The sequence below is a fragment of the Sitophilus oryzae genome, unplaced genomic scaffold (genome assembly GCF_002938485.1).
Source record: "Sitophilus oryzae breed Bouriz unplaced genomic scaffold, Soryzae_2.0 scaffold_186_pilon_pilon, whole genome shotgun sequence".
Taxonomy (NCBI): domain Eukaryota; kingdom Metazoa; phylum Arthropoda; class Insecta; order Coleoptera; family Curculionidae; genus Sitophilus; species Sitophilus oryzae.
The window spans coordinates 1446059-1474007 of NW_022146579.1; the positions used below are offsets into that span (position 1 = coordinate 1446059).

At 31.9% G+C, this 27949-nt stretch overlaps 1 protein-coding gene across 1 annotated transcript in view; it reads right to left on the reverse strand.

Annotated features, from left to right (window-relative positions):
• Positions 1-27949, reverse strand: part of LOC115883354 (pleckstrin homology domain-containing family G member 5) — a 432893-nt gene that overhangs the window by 392979 nt on the left and 11965 nt on the right. Inside the window, exon 2 of the mRNA XM_030901711.1 lies at positions 19305-19433. Coding sequence (XP_030757571.1) covers positions 19305-19431 — 127 coding nt within the window. The 5' untranslated portion in view covers positions 19432-19433. The remainder of the gene's footprint in view (positions 1-19304; positions 19434-27949) is intronic.

Consider the following 27949-nt stretch of genomic DNA (forward strand, 5'->3'; position numbering starts at 1 on the left):
ATTTTACTAATATCTTCGGTTTGAAAGAAGATATCAAGATGCGGTTTTCGCTGACTTTTTAAGCTTTTACTACTCTTTACTATCAGCTAAAATTACATATATTATTGTATTTAATTTTTTTGAAAAAACGCGCTATGTTTGTTAAAGAAAGCGCTCCCTAGCGTCTACGTTCCAAACCATATTATTATTATTTTTATGGTGTAATATAGAGTAAGAAACGCTCTTTTAAACGAGCCCCCGTTTGTTGGGTTCTGATCATCCAGTCTGGAGTTATTAACATTTAAATAAAGATAGATCTAACCTTCCCCCACCACTTTATTTTAGCAAATAGGGGAAAATGGTTCTAACAAAAAAAAATTAAAATTTACTGAAGATTATAAAGCTATTATTTATAGTACGCATTATCTAGGCAAAATTCTGTAAAAATGCTATTTTCTTATTTTCCATAGCAGTTGCGCCCACTAGCGGCCGTTTTACAAACTTGAAAATAATTTCCAGCAATTTCTCATAGCCCCTTTAGTTATAAATATTTTTTTCCGTAGGCTATACAATTAATACTTTCCGAGATACAGCCGACAGCTATTCTTAGTGGGACACCCTGTACATACAGGGTGGCGCCTCTCATACAACGCGGAGGCTGCAAGAACTACAGCTTGTATTGTAATTAAATTTTGTGAGCTTTATTAGCATTTTTTAAAAATATAGATATATTTTAAAATTTGACATCTATTTTGAAGTAACGTCAAACATATCACAGCCACCTAGATTTTACCTAGATCTACTGTCACTAAATCATAAAAATGAAAATGTCTGGGAAACTCTTTGTTTAAGGGGTAGGCAGCCTTAATACCGTATGATCGAATAAAAACGGCGTCAAGTCAAGCGATGGCTATGAAATGAACATCGATGACATTTCCCATATAAATTTACATATAAAATGATAGCGATCTTCATTTCATAGCCATCTCTGACGCCGTTTTTATTCGATCATACGGTAGTATTTTGAAGAGACATGAATTCCCCATTGAATATCGGAATAATATAGTGGGTGTTCCATTTAAAATAAAAAATCTCTATTCGCCGTTGTTTCTTAGCTTAATCTATTGAGGTTTCCATTGGGAACACAGTGTTCTGTTAAAAACCCCGTGTTAATCCGAAGATTGTTCTTACTGAAATCAAGGAAAATCTTTGATTTTTCTCGGTCGTAAGTTCTGCGAAATCTCATCGAGTGTCTTAGACCGTTGGGATTCCCGTTCCAGGTTACGGATGAAGGCTTCCAAGTTGGACGGTTCAGGTCCAGATAGTGGAGTGTTCCCTCCTTTTCTAGTTAGATCGTTTGCTTTTTTAATACCTTCTATCCCTTGGTGGGCTAGCTCTAAGAGAAGGAGGGCTTTACTTTTTTTTGTCCAATTTGTTCAAACTTTGACCAACTTCGAATTGATGATTACTGAGTTGATTGATGGTTACTTGATCGCTCTTAAGGCTGCTTGACTTGGATAAGATGGTTATTTCTTGTTTCCAATAGTTTCTTTTTAGATATTTGCTCATAACCGTTTTTGTACTATAGTGGACACTTAGCCGTATGAAACACATGGGCAAGGCTCTGATTTTGTCAACACTTGTCAAATAAAAACTAACTGTCTCAAATATTCCGAGTCTCTGATGTTTTTGTTGAAAAAATCTAAAGTGACTGGGCTATTTTGCCACACTATTTTTAGGTCTCGCTGCGAAGGTATCTGAACTTCTTGGGGGTGGAATACATAATAGGTCACGCTGATATATACGCTTTAAAGGAATACTCGGAATTAGAGGGGTGAAAGGATAGTTCTAATTATTGTCGGCCTTGAGAGTCGTTTTATTTTTGTAGTGCCATTTATTTGATGTTTCGTTCGAGTTCAGTCAATTGTTTTCGTGCTGTACGTTATATAGATTACAATCAAGAGCAAGTTAGAAACAAATGAAAAAAGAGAAAAATTGATACTTCGGATACCTGCTATGGAAAATTTTAGTTAATATAATAAAACCATCATCATTTTCAGCTCATTCAACTTTTTCCAATTATGGTGTAGCCTCCCTCACATAGTTAGATAATCTCTTTGTAATTGACCCCATTGTTGTCTATGGTTGGCTATGCGGGCCCAAGTTATCCCTGCTAATTTCCTAATATTATTTTCCCATTTCAGGAGTTGGATTTCTTCTAGGTCTCTTAATTCCTCTTGGGTACCACGCTGTAATTTTTGTGGTCCATCTGTTGCCCGTCCTTATTGCTAGTGCTGCTAGTTGTCCCGCCCATTGCCATTTGAGGTACTTGAATCTGTTGACATCTATTATCTGGGTCTTTTGTCGTATTCACTCTATTTTTTATGGTCTTAGTTATTTCCAGCATATTTCGTTCCATCGAGCGTTGTATGTAGAGATGAGCAACAAATCGCAAACTGCGATTCAATCGCAGCTATTTTAAAATCGCAATCGCAACCTGCGATTGGCTCTCATAGAGCCCTTATTAGATTTAATTGACATAAAAATAATGAAAAGTGATACCAGTTACCGAAAAGCAATTTCACCTAGAGAAAGGCTAGCTATAACCTTACGGGTCTTGGCGATTTTTGTACTCCTCTATTAGTTCTAATACAACTTCATTCGGCCATTCAATTTTTGATATTCGATCGCAAACGTGGTAAACAAAATCCCGTCCAAACCGAACGTGCAATAGCGCGAATTTTCTTTGATGTACCGACACGGCGCGGTGCGCGGCGGGAACAGCGTCGAGCGCGAGCAAGCAATCATTCGCCCGCTCGCAGAGCCGTCCACACCAGTTAAGCATTCCCATAGAACATACCCGAAATTTGCTCGCTCCTGCTCGCTCATCCGGTCTGGATGCCCCTTAATATACAGCTCATCGCATTTACAAGTTTCGCAATACCAAGGCGATGCACTAGTTGTCTTATTTTAATGTTTCCAGTTTGATTTTTGGTTGAAACGACTTTTATCAATAATTTATTTGTGCTTATGTGTATTAATTATACGTGCTTTAACATTATATAATATTATACATATTTCAAAGTAGACCTATGAAAAAATAAACTAATGTATAAAGTGAAATAACCATCATCCGTGTTCTGCAAGCATATTACGCTGAATTGCAAAATGCTGTATCAATTCATATAACTTTCATGCAACGTTAATTATTCTAATTGCTATTGCAATTTATTACCGTTGAGTATTTTCCGATAAAAAATAGGCATATCGGGTAAAATTAATTTAATGTGGTCATTTATATATATCTATTTTTATATACAAATGAACATAATATATATTATTGTTAACTTAAAGAATATTATTTGTATCATAAATTAATCACAATAGTTACAGATGATAGAGTAGTAATTAACATTAAAATCCCCCTAATTATATAAAAAAGTATATAGGTATACCAAAATTAATGATCCCCAAAAAATAATATTTAGGGTAAGAATAGCATTGATAGATTATTTGGCCTAAATTTTGACCGTGTTTTGATTGATTTGAAAAAATATATTTTTTTCTAATGGAAATTGATAGCCGAGGTTTGAAATTTAACTCGTTATATAAAAAATATAGGGAAACAATTCACTAAAATGTTTACTTTTCATTTTGATTAGATGTCGATTTGTTTTCATTTCACATTGGGAAGAAAATTCGGCTAGATAAGTACTTTTTTAATATTTATTTAGATTTCTTTATTGCTGCAATTGCAATATTGATTAGATTAAGTATTATACAGATATACAGGGTTCGGCAATAGTGCGTGGGGCATCTGTATAGCTTCTAGAATAAAAAAAAAACTTAAATATTTTATTTAAGTGCAAACCTAAAGTACGTACGAGAATGCATTTCAGGAAAACTTATTTACTATTATAACTAACTAATTATATTAACTTAAATTCTTTAGGGTGGCTCAAAAAAGTGTAAGTGGACCGGGATGATTTTTTCTAAATAGAACACATTGTATATTATTGTATTTTTGGCTTCCTTTCTTGTTACTTATCACTTTACATTATCCTAATATAAGTAAATACATATCGATAATTTCAGAGATATTAATAAATAAATAAAAAATGTATATTTTTCAACCTTTCTTAAAAAAAAATATTACAAATAAAAGATCTATCTTGAAATGAATACTATTTTACATATTTACTTTCGATGGTCTATACTTAACTTTGTTACAAATATCGTAATCTTAAATCATACAGGATGTTCAAAATTCTACGCTAAACTTTCTAATATATAAAATAATTATTCTTTTTTTTTAAATGGTGATAAAACACCCTGTGTATTATTTTTTATTAGATGGAGAGTTAAAAAATGAATACTTTTTGTATTATAAGTATTTCAAAAATTTAGTGGTTTCACAGATACAAGCAGTATTATTTCATATGGCTCTTTCAACGTTAAAATGCGAGAGAAAAATCATTAAGTGGCTTTGATAAAAATTTACTGTGGAAAATGCTATACTAGGGGTCGGCATTTCTGGTCTTGGGTGCCGGTTTTCATGTGTATGAAGAGTACTGGCAACACGCTTAGTAAAATAAGATGTACTGAATAAAGACAGAATGCGAGTATTTTCCCAAGCGCATGGAATCTAGCGTCAGATTAAGTAGTTTCGTAATAAATACTTCGTATTTTTGCTCACTCCGACTTATTAGATTGCCATAACGACTCACTCCTATACATGTAAACGCCGACCTAGAGGTTCGCTTGCCAGCGGGGTATAAAATATAAAACCGCGAATATCTGCGAAACCGTTAAAAAAAATTAAATACTCTAAATACAAAAAATGTTAAATTTTTTAATTCCTTGTCTATTGAAGAAAGAATATACAAGGTGTTTGATTGAAAAAAAAATAAGAAAAATTATTTTATATTTTAGAATGTGTGGCGTAGAATTTTGAACATCCTGTATGATTTACGATTATCATATTTATAGCAAATTTAATTACAGACCATCTAAAATAAATACCTAATATAGTTTTGATTTCAGGACAGAGTTCTTGTATTTTTATTATTTTTTTTAAGAAAAGCTGAAAAATATACAGGGTGTCCCAGAAATAAGTGCAAGTATTTTAAGGGGTGGTAGATCTCGATAAAAGAAACATTTTCTCTTTATCACTTTTCAAATAAGTCCAAAATAACGGAATTATTTTACTTTGAAATTTTCTCAAAAAGAGGATTTTTTGCTAAAATTTTGAGAACCACCGGATCTTTTCTCAATTTTCATTCTTGTAAATTTAATCTACTACCTATGTTGCTATATTATCAAGAAATTATGTTTTTTAACTAAAAACTAAAAAAAATTCCAAAAATTTTTCAAAAAATTCCGTATTTTCAATTTTTTTTTCGCGAAAAAAACCTTATAGGCGTGTTTCTGAGGTTGAACTATACTACCAGTCAAAATACTTGCACTTATTTCTGGGACACCCTGTATATTTTTTATTTATTTATTAATGGAAACTATGAAAATATATTTACTCATATTCTAGGTAAAGTGATGTGAAAGGAAGAAAAAAATGAAATAATATACAGGGTATTCCATTTAAAAAAAAATCATCCCGATCCACTCACACCTTTTTGAACCACCCTATAGAACGTTTGTATTTTATAGGAATTATAATTTTACTGCAACTGCAAGATTGCAATGATTTACGTTACAGACCTCCGAAAATTATTATATGGCAAATTGGAACGAGATAAAGCACAATCCATTTTAACTAATTTAAGCAGTCGACTATGGAACGTTTAATTATAAAACCGCATTTGTTTGTTGATTGGTTCGAGAATAATTTATGAATTTTGTTACCATCAAAATTTTGATTGTTAGTGAATAAATTGACATATTTTATATTCCCAAATTATCTAAATATAGCGGATTTGAAGTATAATAATACTATTTTTAATGTAAAAGATTTGAAAAACATTGTTTTTCCTCAGAGTTTTAATAAAATCCTTAATCACGATCCAACTCAAACCACTCACCGTAAGAAGCTCAATTTTGGTATACAGGTTGATTCTAGGGTGTAGAGGTTTGATAGGAAGGGCTTTTTCGAAATTCCAGTTCCAAGGGGATGAAACCACCCCTCAAATATTACAATATTTTTTATTTAAAAAACGGTCAAGTTTCCGAAAAAACGCTTAAACACGTATATTTTAGTTAGTTTTTTACATATTTTAAGATTTTTTAAAACTGTATACAGGGTGTTTCCAAAAATCTGGTCATTGATTTATCACGATCTCGCTTAAAGGGCTTGACGTAAAAAGCTGATTTTTGGAAAACGGATTGACTTTAGGGTGTAGAGGTTCGATAAGAAGGGATTTTTCGAAACTCGAATTCCAAGGGGGTGAAACCACCCCTCATATACTAGAATATTTTTTATTTAAAAACCGGTGAGTTTTTCGGAAAAACTCTTAAACACGTATATTTTGTTTTGTTGTTTTACATATTTTAAGATTTTTTAAAAATTTATACAGGGTGTTTTATAAAATATGACCTACTCAATGGTCACGATTCTGCTTAAACTGCTTGACGTTTAAAGCTGATTTTTGGCAAACGGATTGACTGTGGGGTGTAGAGGTTCGATAAGGAGGGGTTTCTCGCTTGTTTTTTATCATGCTGACATAAATGTGAGAAAATTTTATCCAGTTTGTATGTTAATGGAAATTCTTGCTTTTCTTTATCATCGCCATTACCAATGATTAATTCGACGCGAACGAAGTCGCGGGTACACGCTAGTTTTATATAAAACAATTATGTATTATATGCAGAGACAATAATTAATAGTGTTTATTAGGGTGCCCCAAGTATTTTTTTTCTTTTTAGTTACCGTGAAAATATCGTTTAGGATGATGAAAAAAAAATTCTGGTAAACTTTGAGCTCTTAATATTAATATTAGAGGTGTCTCATCGTGATTTTCTATTTCTCATTTAAATAATACGGGGAAACATTTTTTTGTTTTTGGAATTTTATTGCTTTCTAACAAATCAGCGTTTTGTAAAAATCAGTACATATTCTTATAGGAAATTGAACGGTCTTCAAAAAAGATCTGATATGAATTTTCATTTAATAGACTCCTTTGAAAGCTTAGCCAAGGAAAGAGAGGGGACAGGTAACACAGCAGCTGAAAGTGAAGCCACTTGTCACCAAGCGAAATTCTCCAATGGCGTAGCTTCATAAATTAGCTTGTACATAGACGATACAAAATATTTATTAAAACGTAAACTAATATATCGTTCATTTTTGAGTAATGCATATGTAATTTTGTTTCTCACCTTTATAACATTAGAATATCTAAGTCGATAATGCAAAATTTATTTAACAGTCACAGTAGACTTATTTATTTGTAATTATAATGTATAATGTAAATAACAAATAATGTAAATATATTTATTTTAAACGTGTATAAAACATATTACATAAAAATATAAGGGAAATTTTCCACAAAATAAACAATTCTAGAAGCTTTGTGTTATTTTTTTTTTTTTTTCACAGCTTAAAGCCGGTTTTAGCGACTAAGTCGGGATAATTTTTTCAACGACGTTAATCGCGGTTCAACACAGTGCGAACGATAGAACAGGTAGAAAGAATTGTGGACTTCTGCATGGTAGAGATGATTCTTTACCGGGTTGTGAAGATGGAGTTTTTAAGGCTTTGAACAAGGTTTACGTCTACTAGGCCGTTACAGGTAAGTATTATTGGTAATATAAAAGTCTTGCTCAAATCGTATATCGCTTTTAGTTCTTGTGCCAGTGCTTCATATTTTGTGATTTTCTCTTTTCTTGCATTTTTAATATTTTCGTCTAGTGGTATTGTGATATCCAGCAGGTAAGCATGTTTCTGTTTTTTATAGAAGACTACTATATCAGGTCTATTATGCTGCACAGTACGATCTGTGATGATGTCAGTATCCCAGTATACTTTTACGTTTTCGTTTTCAATTTCGGTTGTGCCTGTCCAGATAATGCCGCGGTGCAAGATAGGTACATCTATAGAGCAGATGTGTTGAATTGTTTCCGGAAAGGCATTGCATAGTCGGCATCTGTCATATAGGTAAGTCCTTTTGGCTATTATTTATAGAAAATTTTTTCTAGTTGGTATTTGCTGGTCTTGTATAGCTATAATAAATCCTTCGGTCTCAGCTCTGAGCATCATCCATCTCTGAAAACGTAATGACAGATTTCGGTCAACGTCTGGGTTATATAAGTTGGATGGATATTCTTCCGTGCAAGGCTTTCCCTTTCCACTCTTCGATTAGTTCCTCAGCACCCCCAGTACCTGCAGGTAATCTTTGACCTGCTAAGTTTAAAGGTGTGAAATTCCTGTCGGCGGTCTTAATAGCTGAAAGGAGAGGGTCATTTGATTGGTCAAAGTAATGCTGCAGACTTCTGATGTGCTTTTCATGCATAGCAATGAGACTAATAATTCCCCTTCCACCTTTGTCCCTTGGCATGTAGAGTCTAATGGTTGAAGCATGAGGGTGGTGCATTCGGTGCCTTGTCATTGATGTTCTGACTTTCCTATCGAGAGACTCCAGGTCGGTTTGTGACCATTTTAGAACTCCGAATGTATTAAAATTACAGGTGCTGCCCACACATTGATCGCAGCTATTTTATTCTTCGCATGAAACTCTGTTCCCAAGACTTTACAAACCCTCTTCATAAATGCATCCTCCGCAGTCTTCTTTATTACTCCATCGTAGTAATTCTGGTTTATAATTCATTTCGTAAAGCCACTATTACTACTGCCACAAACCGTCCCATTACACACTGAAAATATTATAATATGAAAAACGTTTTCTAGATACTCTACATCTATTCTTATGAGTACTTGCAATGGATACTATATATTTGTAGGTTTAAACCAAAAAGATGTAACGGTGAGAGTGTTATTTCGTTAGTTAAAATAATCATTTCAGATTCTTGGATTTTCCTTTTTACAGTGCAAGAATGCACATTTTTCCATACCAAATTCCATACGAACAGCTTGGCTAAAGGATGCTACAAGTTCCATTTGCCCTTGGTTGTTCTGGGTTGCTCGCGTAACATTTTAAATCATCCATGAGTAAAAATGGGAAATCTTTACTTAAATTGTTCTTCACAGCATAGCCATATTTGCTAGACTTAAGCATAAAACTTAGTGGGTTTATGGCCATGCAAAACATTAGTGGGCTCAAGCTATCCATGAATGTGGTACAGAGTCGAACGCTTTCTTGTAATCGATCCAAGCGATAGATATGTTTCTTTGGTTTTTATATGCTTGCTTTCCGATTACATTATCAATTATAAGCCACTCTGTACTTCCTCTAGACCCTTTTCGGCTGCCGTTTTGTTCTCTTGCCAGTATATGGTGATTTGTTAGGTGTTTTGATATTGATTTTTCGAATACAGACGTGAAAATTTTATATATGACTGGTAGGCAAGTTATTGGCCTGAAGTTTTTAGGATCATCAATAAATTTATTTTTATGCATCATATGCGTGATGCCCATGGTGAAAAAAAGCAGGTATTGTTTCAGCGGGATTTTTATTGCTTGGGTCAATTGTATTGCCAAGACTGCATGGACATGTGTGAGGTGCTTCCACCAGTATGCCTGGATTTTTTAGAAATATATTTTGAACACCCAGTTTCCTAGTGAGCTAACGGCCTGTTTAATATCGTTCTCTGTTATCTCTATAGAACATTTTCGGTAAATCTTGCGTGCGGTGTATTTCTTCTTTAATCCAGTAAGCATCTTGATGTTCTTGCTCATTTCCCAGATGTTATTCCAGAAGTTATACATTTCATCAGCTTTAACAAGCTACCCTATCAGGTTCTTCTTTTTGGGTGCTCAATGTTCTAGAAACAACTTCTGGTTGGTAATAAATTGTTTATTTTGTTTGCGCCGTTTTCAAAACTCATTGTATTGTCGCAAACGAAGCACCCTAATCCAGCTATTTTTTTTTTCAGGTTGTCCATAAATTTCCTTAGGATACGAACGGAACCAGCTTCCAAGTTATTTTGTCGGATGATATCATTTACTATTCGTTTGGTTCTGTTCGACGGGTTATCATTTGTTAGGTATGTATGTAGTACTCCAATAGTTACCCTAATATCTTTTATTTTATTTTCCAGTCTCCTCTTCCAAGGTGGTATTTGAGGTTTATGATTTGATGATTGCGCCATCTCTCCTCTATCCTCAATCCGGTAACATGACAGACAGCAGCAGCGGCGCAGTAGATTAAATCACATGTGTCCTGAAGAGATAAACTTTGCGGTAAGTATTGGCTTAATGCTCTATTCATGATGGCGACAGTTGACTTTGTTTGATTATTATATTTAATTTTAGGAAGCCTTGGACGACTTAAGAAGTCAACACCACTATATTTCATACCTCTTCAAATATCCGTCCAATTTCTTCGGTTACTATATTTTCTTCAGGGTGTGGTATGACCGAGTGCCGTGATTGTCTGCGAATTGAAGACGCGTGTTCACGGGATTGAGGTGTGTTGTGGGTGGTCTCTGAAATTTCATTTAGGTTGTCATTCTGTTCCTGTTCCGGGTCTTGTGTTTCTGCTAGTACTGCTTTTTAGATGATCCAGTTCTGCGTTTGATCTGACTTTTCTACGTAATACTGAGCGTAATTGGTCTGCAAGTTGTTGCGATTCTCTAAGGAAATAATGTAAATATATTTATTTTAAACGTGTATATAACATATATACATAAAAATATCCTAATTTTCCACAAAAATAAACAATTCTAGAAGCTTTGTGTTATTTTATTTATTTATTTTTAAATTTTTATTAATTACTGAAACTATTATTATACCCCTAAATTAGCAAATTTTTTGAAAGGATATTTAAAAAAATATAGCAACAAGTAGCCCACCACAAGTTTGTCCACCCCCAACATATCTTGGCAGGTAAATTTAAGTTTTATATAACAACTATACATATAGATTTTTTATCACTAGAATTTTTCCTTTTTTTTTATAGTTTACAATAATTATTTTATGTATTTGATAACAATACTTTATACATTTTTTTACATGTAAAATATATAAAAAAAAATTTATATTTTGTCACGAAATAATGGCTCAAAAATATAAAATATCATATTTTATCAAGAAATAATGGCCCAAAAAAATTAATTAATAATAAAATATAAAACATTGTGGAAGTTATCATATACAGGGTGTCCCAGAAATAAGTGCAAGTATTTTAAGTATGATTTGAAGTTGAACTTTAATGTTCAATAATTTTCAAACGAGTCGATCAAATGAAAATTCATATTAGACCTTGATTCAAAACCGTTCAATTTTCTACAAGAATATGTATTGATTTTTACAAAACGCTGATATGTTACAACGCAATAAAATTACAAAAACAAAAAAATATGTTTCCCCGTGTTATTTAAATGGGAAATAAAAAACCACGATGAAGCATCTCTTAATATTAATATTAAAAGCTCAAACCTTACCAGATTTTTTTTCTTCATTCTGAACGATATTTTCAAGATAACTATAAAAAAAGAAAAAAATTGTAATTTTTTATCGTACCTACTTCATACTAATCTCTCTCAACAATAATTATTTACCTTCTGATGTTTTAAATCGCTCAGTTTGTCGGCTCAAATTAGCCCGTAGGAAAGCTACAAACTTTTCCCATTATCTGACTTATTCACTGTTAACACCAGACTGAGTTTTACCCTAAATGTGCGGGAGTGTGTGGTTGAAAGTTCTTCCACGTTTTTAATGGATAACTTAATCAATTCTTCTCTAACCCTTTGCCTTTAAATCTTTACCTAAATTAAGTATTTAATTATTATTATTCCGTTAATCACCTATTTAGAAATGGGGAGAATTGAAATAAATATTTATTTATTTGCCAATCAAAAGATGTATATATTTTTTTGAACAAAAAGACTCATTCAAGAAAATACTTAAATGAAATCCCCAATGTAACTCCAAACAATTATCATATAAAAATACCTTCACCATTTTGTCATTATCTAAAATATCTCTACTTAAAAACCTGGTAACCCAAGGCTGTACACTTTGTCGTTACCTTTAATATAATTATATTCTTACTATTATATTATGTTTATTTTCTGATTGATATGATTATAGAAGCTTTTCTGTTATTTTATTAATAATTATGTATATATTTCATAATTTTACTGCAAGAAATCATCCATGTCTTCAGATGTTGATGGTCATATATATTAGTAAGAGGATTTTAAAAAATTGTCCATATTCTCACCTGGTTTATAAGATGAGTTATTTTTCCTCTGTTTTTAACTTACTAATAGAAGTACCGGGTGGCGTATTTCCATAATATACCACGTAGAAAGCATAAGGTCTCTAAACCCCGCCCCCAAGCTTAGTTCAGCTGTGAAGATGTCTCTAACGCGGTATAGAATGGAATAACGTAACTTCTGATAGCATAAACAGTAATTTTCATTTATGTAAAATATTATATATCTATTCTTTATCATTACATTAAAAACATGACCACAAATATGAAACAACGAAATATCAACAAAAACATTTATTAAATATTATATTAATTTATATTGCTATTTCCTGTTAAACTGCAATGCTCATCTTTAATTACAAGTATCAAAATACTGATGTCCTTTGGCATTCGGGTATTTTCGGTAATATTTTTGCTCAAGCACCATTTTTTCTTTTTAAGTCTGTTCTCTTATCATGGCGTTCCTGATGAGCCTTTTTTGCTAGCGGGAACCATAAGTTCTTCTGGATAAAGACCAAGCGCTTTATGCTTTTTTACAGTTTATTGTGATATTTGTGAGAATTATTTTTAACTGCCAATGCCGCTCTGTATCTGATTACTTTTCTCTTTCTGTTTGATTTGGAAGAGAAATTTGTAATTTTTTTGATATAGAATATTTTGCTCTATCTCATAAAATAAAGTGTAAAGGGGGAAGGTTAAACTTGCTTTTATTAAAATAAGGATAACTCTGGTTTGGGTTACCTGATTTAAATAAACTAGGGCTCATTTAAAAGAGCCTTTCTTCTTTAATGATCTCCACTATAAATTTTGTTTCCATACATTTTTTTGTGGTAGCTAGAGGGCGCTGTTTGACATCAAAGCAGATATTGCGCTTTTGCATAAAAAAATTAAATAGGAGGTTATATTTCTCTTTACACAGTTAAATAGAGCACAAAACTTTCAAAATATTAGCTCAAACCGCAACATTCTATCTTCTCTCTAACCGGAGATATTAAGAGAACAAATCATGTTAGGCTGCCGCTTAGGAATATATGGTCTAAAAATTATAGTAGTAGGATAGGAAACAAAAAGAGGTAAAAAAATCAAGACAAGAAATGATTTTTGGTTGTCAAGACAAGACAAGAAATTACTTCTCAAGATCAAGATTTCTTGACAAGAAATCAAGAAAATCTTAAAATTTCTTGAAAATAAAAAATAAAAAATAAATACTCATTTACTTAGGTATTTGTATATTATATGAATATCCATTAACTGGTGGATAAAAAAAATATTAAGTAAAAAATATTTGTACGAAGCGGCACTTTGTCGGATGTCCAATGTCCAAAGTTGACATAAGTACGTCCAAAGTCGGATGTCTAAAGTTGGCATACTCTGGGCCAAATTAAATTGGAACCTTTTTTAAAGCCTAATAATTTTTTAATTTTTAAATGTTTTTTTATAATTTTTTGGATATGTTATGGCCTTCGATAATTGGCTACTGTAGTATAATGAGCCCAAAGCTTTTGAATTTTTTGAAAATTAGATGCCTCACCCTCGATTTTACGCATAAAGCATAAACGTCACATGAACCAATCTCACCGAGACTTTTAAACAGGGGGTTCCCCTTTAATAAACGAATTTTAAACGGGGGTTCCCCTTTTGTTAAAATATCAAGAAATTTCAAGATTTCTTGAATCAAGACAAGAAATCAACTCTCAAGAAATGGCCAAGACAGATTTTTTTTAATTCTTGAAAATATTTCAAGACAAGACAAGAAATTGCTTGTCAAGACAAGATTTCTTGTCTTGCCGATCCCTAAAATCGGGTAACCTAAACCAGAGTTATCCTTATTTTAATAAAAGCAAGTTTAACCTTCCCCTACCACTTTATTTTATGAGATATCAAAAAAATTACAAATTTCTCGATGATTATAATAGTAATATTTAAAATACCTCTTCACCTGCATATTTTTGAGAAAAACCCTCTTTTCTGATCCGGCTATCAGAGAAACGCCCCCTAGCGGACATTTTTCGAACTTGAAAATAATTTCCAGCGATTTCTCTTGGTCGATTTACTTATTATAATTTTTTTCCCAAAGTTATACGATAAGTATTTTCTGAGATACAGCCGGCGTCCATTCTTAGTTGGCCACCCGGTACAACTGTACCCAGAAGATTTTCTGTTTTACTATTAACGTAGAATAGGCGTGTATAAGGGTAGAATAGATCATATAATAATATAATAGACATCAAATAATTTTTAACATGCTCTGGAAGAAGCCATCAATGTCTTCAGATGACAACGACCATATATTACCAATTATTGTAGATTGTACGAGAAGGGGGAAGATCACTATTGTGTCTCCGTTTCTTGAGTTATAACTCATCATACAGTGGCAGGGCTCTGACAAAAGCCAGTCTCTGAGACAGTTTACAGAGGTTAGTTCTTCATCTGCGATATCAGAAGACCCGTGAAAATCAGAAGATTTTTTTTACTTAAATCAAGGCAAATGTTTGATTTTTCTCGGTCGTAAGTCCTGAGAAATTTCTTTTTTAAGTTTCTTCCCATTTCAGGTTACGGATGGAGTCTTACAGGTTCTTGAGTTCTGCTTCAAGTTATTTCCACTTGGGAAACAGAACGCTTTTGGTCCAGAAAGTGGAGTGTTTGCTTTTTTTTTAGCTGTCGTTGATTATTAGCTTTTTCATTACCTTCTATCCCTAAGTGGGCTAGCACCCTGAGTACGACTTTTATATCTGCTTGATTTGTTCAGCTTCTCTAGGCATTCTTTGACCAACTTCGAATTGATGGTTACTGAGTTGACCACTCTTAAGGCTGCTTGACTATCCCATAATCCTCTATACATATAATAATATATTAACGTAGAATAGGTGTGTATAAATGTAGAATAGATTGTATAATAATTTAATAAACCTCAGACAATATTGTATAAGTAAATACCTTTTTGACGTCAAAAATTGTATACGCAAAAACCTACTAATTTTTAAAAAGCAATAATTTTCCGACTTTTTTTATTTTTATTTCTTTATAAATATCAGAATATATTTATATATTGTTTTGATTTTAAATATTCATCTATATATTTTTTTCTATTATACAACACGACCTAAATACTTAATTTTTAAAATATGCTTTTCTTATTTATGTACTGACAATACAGGAATATAAAAAATATCTATATAAGATGCATCTCGACAAAACTTTTGAAAAGTTACATGAAAAATACATCAGTTCTGTTTTCCTTTTTAAAAAGTTCGCCCTAACTCCTTCTGCCTTTTGAGAAGTTTTGAAGGATTATATTGAGAAACTTTATAGAAAATATGATGCAGTCTAGGAAATATGTAAGTTTTTCATTAGTAAATAGAAAATGTGAATATTTTACAGTTTGTCCAAGAAAACAGTTTGTCCAAGAAAATTGACCAGCACATGCGAAAAAAAATTAAATTAAAAAAAAATCTTGAACTGCCTGTGGAATGATATAACGTAATAAGTGATTTAAAAAGCAACGAACACTCTTCACTAACTGAACCAGAACCGTTCTGAATCTTAAATGGGAACCAACTTAAAACAGAACTTAGAAACCTAGAAGACTCTATCTGTAACTTGGATATCAGGAATCCTTCAGGGGTCATAAAAAAATTACACTAAGAAATTTGGGGAAACCCCTAAACACTTCATCGCTGAACACTTCAACTTCGGGGCTTAAAACGATCTCTGCTAGAGTAACTGGCAAGAAACAGTAATAATATACCTTTTCTCAATAACACTGACATTACAAAATCAATAAGTACTACTTCATAATTGTGTTCATGAGGACCAAAAGCAAAGGCACGATTTAAGGTTAAAATTGTTGTAAATCATTAATGCCTTTTTTAAAAGCGAATATCTCCAATAAAATTGAAGCTATAGAGACGAGCTAAAACACAGACTATGGAGAAAAGATGCATCTTAATGATAAAGTGTTTTATAAATTCGTTAGTTCGTTAAACCATTCTACAAAGTGCTCGAAACCTTCGTCCAAATAATATTTTGTTTTTTTTTTCTTCTCCTATAATAGACATATGAAGACTTTTTAATTTAAAAAAGGGCTAAAAAGACAAATAATAATTTGGCTACACATTCTTTAAAGAATCATAAAAATCGGCCCACTATAGGACAAAGTATATTGAACTTTATAAATACAGGGTGGTCCGAACTGTACTTCGAAAACTTCGGCAGCATATTCTGCAAATAAAAGTAAGCAAAAAGTACGTATAAATGTATGTCCTAAAATGCTTATTTTCGAAGATAGGGTGGAGAAGTTTCATTTTTATTTGGATTTTTTCCAAATAAATTTACGAAGTAACATCAATATTTGGATGAAAATTGGTGTTTAAGAGTTTTTTGACATGAGAAATTTGATTTTGATGTCAATATGACTCCTACTTGTAGAGGGCGCCATCTACATATTTTTTAACTGATTTGAAGGGTAATAACATTTCGTCAGTACCTGTATAAAAGTACTGAGTAAAAAAATATACATTGACGACGTTTTTTACGTCTCTTGGTAAAAATCACTAAGAGTAATGGTTCTCGAGATATTTGCAATCTAAATTATGAATACCTATCATCATTGACATAAATTAAACATGTTGACTAAATTAATAGTTATTAGACTGAAATCATAAATTTGAAATCTTTTTGTGCCAAAAGTTCAACTGAAAAATTTATGATTAATTTAAAAAAATAAAAATTTCCCACCTTTTATTATTTCAGTCAAATAACTATCTACTCAACGTGTGTCTATTTTTTGTCAATAAAGATATGGTATTGACTATTTCCATTCTAAATATCTTGAGAATGGTTGCTCCTAGTGATTTTTTCCAAGGGACATTTTTAACGTAAAAAGTCACGAAAATGTATATTTTTTCACTCAGTAGTTTTATACAGGTACGGATGAAAAGTTATTACTCATCAAAAGAGTTAAAACACATATATGTGGCGCCCCCTATAAATAGGAGTCATATTAACATCAAAATCAAATTTCTTATGTCAAACATCTCTGAGACACCAATTTTCATTAAAAATTAAACATTTTTTGGAAAAAATCGAAATAAAAATGAAACTTCTAAACCATTTTAGGTTAACATACATTTTTATGAACTTTTTTACTTATTTTTATCTGCAGAATATGCTGACGAAGTCTCCGGAATACAGTTCGGACCACCCTGTATATGAAAATTTAAGGTGATTTTAATTAATTGGTAAAAAATTATAAAAATATAAACAACTTATTTAATAGTGACTGTAATATCTTCATGAATATTTAATTCCGAAAACAAACAATAAATTCTCTGACATACGTAGACAAAATTAATATTAATTAATATTGTAAAACGCCGCTTATTAATTAGGAGAATTCCTTCAGCGTTGACGATTAAATTATACGAAAGTGACACATCTGGAGAAATGTCCGAACAATTTATTAATCTGCATCATTACGTTTATTACGAGCGGGATGTTGAACATGTTTATTTTTTTCAAACAGTTCCTATTTTTGTAGATTTACCTCATTCTAACATAGATAAATGTGTGTCAGGCAAAAGAGTTGTAAAATAAAATGATTTTTAATCAATTTTCAGTCTATTAGTGCAGTGAAAACATTATTTAAGAGTAGTTAATTTTACTGTTTGTTATTTACTAATGAGTTGCACTGGTATTTCATAAATAACTTTATTTGACACGAATAACTGGCTGAAATTTTTGTTCGTTATTTATTTGTTTTTCTTCATAATTTCCATTAGAAAGTTTGATTTAGCTCAAGTAAAAATGTACAATTTAAAATAAATTTCCATACAATGACCGAAAATACAATTTACCTCTGAACTAAGATGACAAATGAGTGTCCTAGTGAGGTATCCTCTCGTGATAATGATGATGATGATGGTTCATCATCATCATCTTTAGCCTTATTTGCTAAGGCTTTGTTGATGAATTTTACATATTTATTCAATGCACTTGGGGCATTACATGATTTCTAGGATAAAAATAACACCTTCCTTTGCCAGTTTTGGACTTTTTTTGCACACTTAATGTTTCAAGATAATGTACTTTAGCAGATCTTGTTGGTTCCTAGACATCCAAAAGAAATATTTCTTAAATTTTGGTGACGTGATTGCGTACTCAGAAGCTACTTTCCAAGACGCTCTAGAAGATGTGGAAATGGGAGTCAAAGTTAACCGAGTGTGGATTAATAAAATCCGCTACACCGACGATACGGTCTTGATTGGAGATAATATACACGACGTACAACCTAGAACGATTGGTCAACAAGGTAGGAGAACAGAGCAAAGCAATGGGTTTAAACATGAACCAGATGTGTATAAAAATCCCATCATAACATTTAATACAAAGCCCATAAAAAGAGTAGATAAATTTAAGTACTTGGGCATCTGGCATCCCAAGATTGGACATCAGAATCAGACAAGAAAATTAAATGTCGCATTGAACAAGCTCGGCAGGCATTCTTTAGCTTTCGAAAAGTACTTGTCTGTTCTGATTTTGACCTTAACCTCAGATTTTTTTTAAGATTCGTAAAGCGTTACGTGTGGTCGATGTTCCTTTATGGTAGGGAAGGTTGGACATTGAAGGCAGCTGCCATTAATAAACTAAAGGCTTTCGAGATGTGGCTATATCACAGAATCCTGAAGAAACCTTGGACGACTAGGTTAACAAATGAAAAAGTTCTGAGCCGTGTTAACAAACAGCGCGAATTGTTTGAATTGATTAAATTGAAAAAAAAACGCATACCTGGGGCACATAATGCGAAACCCCAAATATCAATTCTTGCATCTGTTGATCGAAGGCAAGCTCGAAGGCCGGAGAGGTATCGGAAGGAAGAAAATGTCTTGGCTGAGGAATGTCAGAGAGTGGGCAGGCCTACACGATGTAAAGTCGTTAATAAACACCGATAGATCTGTAAGGTCGCGGTGTAACCCACCTCCCATACGTTGTACATTCTACCTCACCCCTATTTAGTAAAATTAACCAATATCAATCACTTACCTTCTTCCAAGATGAAATTCTGGAACGTGTCGATGGATAACGAATGGAACTCGTCTTCAAACTGCTCTGGACGAATCGAGAACTTTCCCGGACCGACTGTCCATAGATCTCCCTCTTTACTTCTCATTTCTGAAAGTGCAGTGTAAATAAATAATGAGGAAACTAGATGAAAATCAATAAAATATATGCATATAGTTAGAGATACATCTAATAACTTAGATGCAGACGAAAAACTAATTTATTAGAAATATTTGGAATCTCTGTACCTCAGAGCAGTAAATAATTTGCGTAAGTACCTGTATAGATACTTTCAAATATTGCCACTAGGTGCTATAATAAATATTACACTTTATACATGTGTCTAGTTGTAATTGATAATCCATGAATAAAGATAGTCGTGTGACAGAGTTTAACCTAAGCGTGTGATATTTTATTACTCTCCTGGTATTTATTTTGTTATTTTTTTAAAATACCTTTTTTAAATTATAGCCTATATTTTATTCTGATGTATAAACTATTGTGAAGTTTCATTAAAACCCATTCAGTAGTTCTTGCCTGAAAGGCTAACTAAAATATTCACATGCACCCAAACAAAATTTCTCATTTATAAAATACAGGGTGTTTCAAAAAACATGTGCTATATCTCGTGAAGAGATTCCTTACGTAAAAATAAGATTTATTTTTCATATCAACATAGGTCCGATTCTGCTTTGTTTCGTAGCTACAGGGTGTTAGAGTCGTATATATTTTTTCGATTTATTATAATTTTCTTCCAAGTACTTTTAGCGTTTCGAATCAAATTTTGAGAGTAAAAGTTACTATAAATGCGGCATATTTTAAAGCTAAAAAAGTGTCGACATATTCACCAGGGACGTGCATATGGGTTATTACTGGAATATTTTTCTAAAAAAAGCATGTACGCCACAGACTTTTTTTTCTCTTGTTAGCGAAATGGTGTAAACAGTTTAATGCCGATTAAAAGTTGTCTCTTGATATTTTGTCGATTTCGGCCTCCTTGATGAGATTAACGCAATATTATTAATTTGTTTTGATCCAAGTCAACCTTTCAAAAAAAATAATATTTTTAACTTGCGAAAGTTTTAAATAAGTACTCATTGGTACCTCATCAAAAAATATGGAAAAAAGTTTTTATAAACATGCATAGTTTTGGAGTTACAGGATGTTAAAACTTTTTAAAATTATGTTATTTTGTCATTATCTTTATACCAATATTTTTTTATTTGAAACTGCTGTAGGTTGGGCTAATAGTAATAATAACTAACAGTAATAATATTTAATAATAAATTATGTAAAATATATAATTTATTAATTTTATTTTTATTAATTGTGATTAATAAAATTGCGTCTCATCAAGGAGGCCGAATTCGACAAAATATCAAGAGATAACTTTTAATTGGCATTAAACGGCCTACACAATTTTGATACCAAAAGAAAGATGTCAGTGGCGTACATGATTTGTTTTAATATTCTAGTAATAACCCATATGCACGTCCCTGATGAATTTATCGACACTTTTTTAGCATTAAAATATGTAGCACTTTAGTAACTTTTACCCTCAAAATTTCATTCGTATCACTAAATTGTAGTACTTGCGGAAGATAATTATAATAAATCGAAAGATTATTAAGATTTAACAGCCTGTATATCAGATATCAGATCGTAACTGAAACTGTTTGACGGAACGGAACTTAAACGTGACTGTCGTGTGTGAACATACCTTTAACATTATAACGGTTAATCTTTTTCAACACATCATTAGGCAATTCTTTTTTCAAGCTCCAATGTCAAGGTTTTGTTTATGGTCTGAGGCGAGATTCTTTTTAAGAAGATAATCGTATTTTGATTACTGAAAAATTGGAGTACGATTCCAATAATAATTTTATTCGGATTACACGCAGATACTTTCTCTAGATTAATAGGTCAAATAAAATTGTGACAAATTAAATAACAGTAATCAATTGTTATGAATAATTGGTTATATACCTAGGTCGAAGAGAATAAATAGGAATTTAGGAAATAGATTTATTGATTTTTATTTTCATTTATCAGTAAGATATTTGTGGTTATAAATCAGGGAATATGTAATAAAATAGTAAAAACTTCGTAGTAGAATATAAGTTCTGAGAATAAATATATAATTAACAGTGTTATTTTCTTTGGTGAAACAAAAGTTTGTATAGTTTTCATCACGTCATATACGTAGATATCTATATGAACGCATTTTTTGTTAATAAATTATTCAAAATTTCTTGAAAAAAGGCTGTATTGCAGTATATTTTCCCACTGTGCTAGAATCCAAATCGTAACGAGTTTGTCAGAGAAAAGCCACTTTTTGCTATTAAACAAAATTTCAGGGGTTTAAATAGGGTTGCCAACCGTCCTCTATCCCAGACGACAGTCCTCTTTTTGATCGTACTGTTCTCTTTTTTTCTGGCATATGGAAAAGTCCTCTTTTTTTATAAACCAAACTAAAAATATAAAAAAATATCCGCCTATCGCTAAAATGCTTAACAAAATTGTTAATTTAGCTACTCCCGCTCATTCGTACAGAAAAGAAATATTTGTGGAAGAGACGCTAATTAACACTTAGCTAACTAGCGCTTAGCTACTTAGCTTTTTTATGTTTACTTACTGGTAAATAAAAAGCGTTGTATAAAATATAGAATTATTAACATGTTTTGATTATAAATACTTTTAGGAAAGTAAGGGAAACGAACCGCATAAAGTTTATTTCAATTTCGGGTAAATTCTTGACAGCTTTTGGGCGAGGTTCCTAAAAATGTTTTGCTTATGGCGCTTTTTTACCCTCTCGTCTTCTATTTTTTATTTTGAAAGTTGGCAACCCTAGGTTTAAATGCCATTTCGTCCGAAGCCACAACGAATGAAAAAAAATCATAAAATTCTTTGAATAACAAGATTACGGAAGGAGTATAATGTTATCCATGTATTTATGCATGGTAGACATAGGTGGGGCCCTACGGTGGGGATCCGTGACAGTTCTGTTTACGGTTCATTTGATGCATTTTAATTTGATTTGAAATTTTGTGGATTTGTTAGGCTATACTAAGCTTATTTTATGTTATTTAGCATTTATTCTACAACTGGTAGTTGTTTAGAGGTAGTAACTCTAGAAGGATTTTTTGTGGCAGAACTTGAGTTATCAGTGACACTATTGCGATTTATCGAAAAGGACTGTAAAATAGTTGGTTGTGTAGCGTGCGGTATATCTCTGTCAAAAATCGAGGGAAATAATAGAATAACTTTTCACTAGTATGTGACTGTATAATATACATACGTGTAGGAAACCAATAATTTATGGAATTCACTTACAATTAACTAATTATATATTTTTTCTTGCATTTTTGCCTTTATTTACTATTTGTCGAATATTAGATGCCAAAGAATTTATTTATCATTTTGACTTACCTGCTTTAGTAGCGTATCGGATGTTTGTGTTAATAAACAATTATTATAACTTATCTATTTTTATTAGAATTATACATTTTTATAACGATTTTAATAAGTACCAACATTTATTGACAACATAAAATAAAACAACAAATTATTGATTCAATGCATGACATTTTTACACGTTTTGAATAAAGTTAGAACGGCACTGATAAACCGGAATTTAAATCGGCCATTTTTGGTCCCTATCGCGCTTGACCTAAGTTTTTTTCTATAGTCCTTCCTTATAATGTAAGCACTCTCGGCAGCTTATAAAATAAGCTCAGTAAAGACTGTCAAACCCACAAAATTTCAAATCAAATTCACATGTGTCAAATGAATCATTAAACAGAACTGTCAAAGATCCCACCCCAGGGCTCCATCACCCTCTACCATGCAGGAACAGCAGGAATACATGGATATCATTATACCCTTTCCTTAATCTTTTTATTCAAAGCTTAGAACTTAAGCTTGATTTTCATGCATCCGTTGTCCGACGATACGTTGATACGATATTAATTTTATTGGTAGAATTTAAAGACTTTGATTGGTTAGAAAACAACGCAGTTTTTAAATTTATTGCATTTTCATGCCTCCGTTTGTCGGATATACGTTGGTGCTATTTTATATTTTCGTTTCCATAACGATTTTGCTATTTTACTTATATTTTTATGAAGGTTAGATTAAATTTGTCAAAACAGTGTGAAAACGTCCGTTATCGTATGAGGGTCCGTTGACGGGCTGAAGTAAAATATTTCCGGATGAAAAGTGGCGCGAAAACGTTATGACCAATCAGATCACCGTCGGACCATCGCGCATCGTATCAACATATAACGGGTGCATGAAAATCAAGCTTTATTTGTAATAATGGATACCCACTGAAAATATGTGACCTACTAAACATTATACAATAGAACTTATATTCTATTACTTACATTTCTATATATTTAAATATAGAAAAATACTGAAATATACAGGGTGCTACAAATTCGAGGTACGAGCATTGGTATCTTAGAAACCGTAATAGATACAAAGTAGCGCTTTGGGATGTTCACCAAGATGCCATCAAGAAAGTTTTAAAAATTTCAAGGATTGCTGAGTTTTTTGGAAAAAACGGATTTTTTGGAAAATCAATTTTATTTTTTCCTGTCGTTACTTTTTAAAAAATCAAAAAAATAATTGTACATTCTCATAGCCACTTTATTAGGACTATCTGATAGTATTTTCAGATTTTTAAATTATCTGATAATTTATGAGATACAGAGGCCAACTTGATTTCTCTAAATACGGACCTGCATTTTTTATTTCAGATTTAGAAAAAAACTCGGCTTCCTGAGTACAATGATATGCCACACTTAATTTTTTTTTCGGAAATTTGAACACAATTTATTTAAACTAATTTCAAGTCCGGTTCTGTTTTTTTTAATATTTAATCTATTCATTGTTACAATATTGAGGGGGGAGTTTTAAAACTGAACAATGACTTGAGATAAAACATTGAATACGGAAAATCAAATACAATAAAAGAATACAAAATATTATAAAATAATTAATATAAATATAATATCAACAATAAAATCATTTCCTCGGAAGATGAATTGGGAATGGTGGAGCAGCATAATGGCCAGCGAGGTTCCTGAACCTGTGGCCAAGGGGCGGAGGCATTACTTGATGTCATTTGTAAAAGTGAAATCAATATACCTCAACATTTACAACAAAGAGTACAAAATGCATTCGGAAGTATAAGAAGATCTGTTGAAAGGGCTATACATAAAATTGAACGAAAAATAAATGTGTGCAATAGGGAGGGTGGTATTAAATAAACCCTTTCGAATATGTAGAGTATTAGAAATTTGTTTGTAGAAGTTGATATATTTATAATAACTAGGATTAATATTATGCATATTATTAGATCATACATTGAGATTTCAAATTCACAAAAAAGTTAAAAATAATATATTTTAAATTGCTGACATGGATATTATTTATTTAAATCTTTCAATTGGCTCGATTTTCCTTATTGTTGCGATGAATATAATTAGGTTAAATAATTTAAAAATGCAGAGTCGGGCTTCAAATTATTTTAAATAATAATCAAACAGTTTTGTTCTTTTTTAAAGTATCTAAAACAAAAAAAAATAGAGTGTGGCATGTCGTTGTACTCAGGAGACTGAGTTCTTTCAAAACCTCAAATAAAAATGCAGGTTCGTATTTAAAAAAAATAAGTTGGCCTATGTATCTCACAAATTATCAGATAACTGGAAAATCTAAAAATACTGTCAGATAGCCCTGACAAAATGGCTATGACAATATTCGATTAGTGTTTTGATTTTCTAAAACGTAACGGCAGGAAAAAATAAAATTGATTTTCAAAAAAATCCGTTTTTCTCAAAAAACTCAGCAATCCTTGAAATTCCTGAAACTTTTTTGATAGCATGTTGGCAAACATCCCAAGGCGCAACTTTGCCCCAATTTAACTATAGTGTGACCAACGGATCTGTGGTACGGGGTATCGGCAGGGGAACGCAGTTGTAAACAAAACACGCCCAATTTCATTCTTAAAATAGGCATGTGCGTACGGTGTTATATGAAAATAACGTGTATCATAAATATAATACTAAGATTAATATTTTTTTTCAAAAAACTTTATGCTGTTTGAATCGCTACTGTTGAGTTAGCAGATAAACACTAAAAGCTTTTATTAAAGCTCCCTTAAATATTTTGAATCATTTTATTATTGTGTTGTTAATATAATAGAAGAAATAATTACAGCTGGGGGTTGGAACCTTTAGTGTTACACAGCAAAATAAAACACATAAATCAGTACAATACACCAAAACACTTTTAATTTTACACTGGACGCGCTTTTCGCTAACCATGTCTGTCATCAGCAGATGATCAAAAACTTTTAAATGTTGATTGTTTTGAATAAAATATATTTATTATAATATTCTTGTACTAACTATTAATTTTTCTATAATACATAATTTTAGATATAACTATTTTCAAGGCAAAAAAAAAATATCTTGAAAATAGTTAACTTTCGAAGCCGGCAAACAAAACATAATTTACTCACCAGTAGATCCAATATTGCCTATTACACCAGATATGGTATCGGTCCGCCAGATAGTTTTAAAAGGTTAGGTCATTGTCTACCCATATGGTTTCATCCAAATAGATAATACTTGGCTTATATTTTTTCTGAATTTTTCGCGTTATCATCCTTTATATTCGTCTCTCTTGCAGTACAATCGCATGGTCGGTACCCTGCTCCTCAGAGTTCTTACATGTCAACTAAAATAGAACCTAGATTGTTCCCAGATAGCGGATAGACAGCACGCGCAAGTATGAATCAATCACCTTTTCACGACGTTTCATGGCCACCTTTTATCCAAGGCTACCTGGACGTATGAAACTTAAAGGGAATTAACAAGCAGGAATGGTGGGAAGAGGCAGTTCACAATAGAACGGAATGCAGAAGAATTGTAAAGTCAATTAAGAGCGACAACCAAAAAGTGAAGAGGCAACAAAGTAATTAGATTTTTGAATGTCTGGGTTGCGGAAAAAAATTACCATCACGTATCGGGGCTTTTCAGTCACAGAAAAAGCTCATGAACAGAAAACGCCTATCTTATGTTCGCCTAGAAAGTGTGTTACCACATGCTCTCGCTTTTTGATGACTCGTCGTCAAATACTCGTCAAGCGGAGTAATGGCGGTATATTGTATTAACGCAAGAATTTCCATTAACAAACTGGATAAAATTTCTCACATTATGTCAGCATGAGAAAAAAACAAAAAAAAAAAAAAAAAAAAAAAAAAAAAAAAAACGTAATATTTGAGGGGTAGTTTCATCTCGATGGAATTTGACTTTTGAAACAATACCGTTTGCCAAAAATTAGCTTTTACGTCAAGCAGTTTAAGGAGAATTGTGGTTAATCAATTACCCAACTTTTTGGAACACCCTGCTATGATTTTTAAAAAATTTCAAATATGTTAAAAGAGCCAAATAAATTGAATATGACGTTTTCAAGTACTATCGGCGTCTTCTCCCTAACGACCCCAAGACTAACTCTCGTTTTTTTAGAATAATAAAAATATTGTATATCTTTGTTGGGGGCGTTATCACCTGTGTGGTGGAATTTTGCAGATTCGAGGAATCCCTTTAACGAACTCTCTACGCACACACATGTACTCAATCCTTTTTCTAGCTTTAAAACTGTCCAACGCTAGGGCCTTTAAGGATCCTTGCATATGTCAATGGTCATATCTTTTTGACCCTGTATATATTTTTAAAAAAATCTTCAAAATAGTAAACAACAATTAAATATTGTGTTTAGTAGTTTTCCGAAATCTCACCGGTTTTTACATACAAAAAATCTTCTAATTTGAGGGTAGGTGTTCACCTTAGATTCGGTTTGAAAACAACTCCCTCTTTCGAACCTTATACACATAAAGTTAAACCGTTTTCCAAAAATAAGATTTTTTATGTTTTTTTTTTTTTTTTTAAATGAACATTATTTGTTTAAATATCTGTTAAAAAAAACAAAAAATAATATACGTGTTTAGCGTTTTTTTTTTTTTTTTTTTGTGTTTTTTAAATAAAAAAATATTAATATTTGTGGGGTGGTTTCACCGCCTTGGAAATGGGAATTTCGAAAAATCCTTCTTATCGAACCTCTACCGTCCTTGAACATCTGTATCGGCCTAAAATTGCAGCTTTTTATTGAGTGATTTGAGGAGATGTGATTGAATCAGTGTGTCGTCAATTAAGGTTTTATGATATATTTAGATTATAATAACTTTGACATACATAGGCCTTTTTTTAAAGTTGACATATGCTATGTAATTTGTCTTCTATTCAGGGGAGTGATTTCTATCGATTAAGTAGAAACACCGAAGTGCATTAAAATCAAAAGTTTGTATCATTTCGGTGGAAATTAATTATATACCAAAAACATCTAAAATTTAGCCTATATTTATTGTTGCTCGATCCAATTATTAATGTGTTCTTCTTTTTATAATGATTTAGTCCCGAAATCAACAAGTCCTTTGTTTTTTAAATTTGTCGACGTTTGGCAAAATTTATTTGCATCTTCAGGACACTACAAGTTAAGAGGAAAAATTATCATAAAGTTTTTTCAATTCAAACAAACCTTAAAAACTATAGTGGAATTCG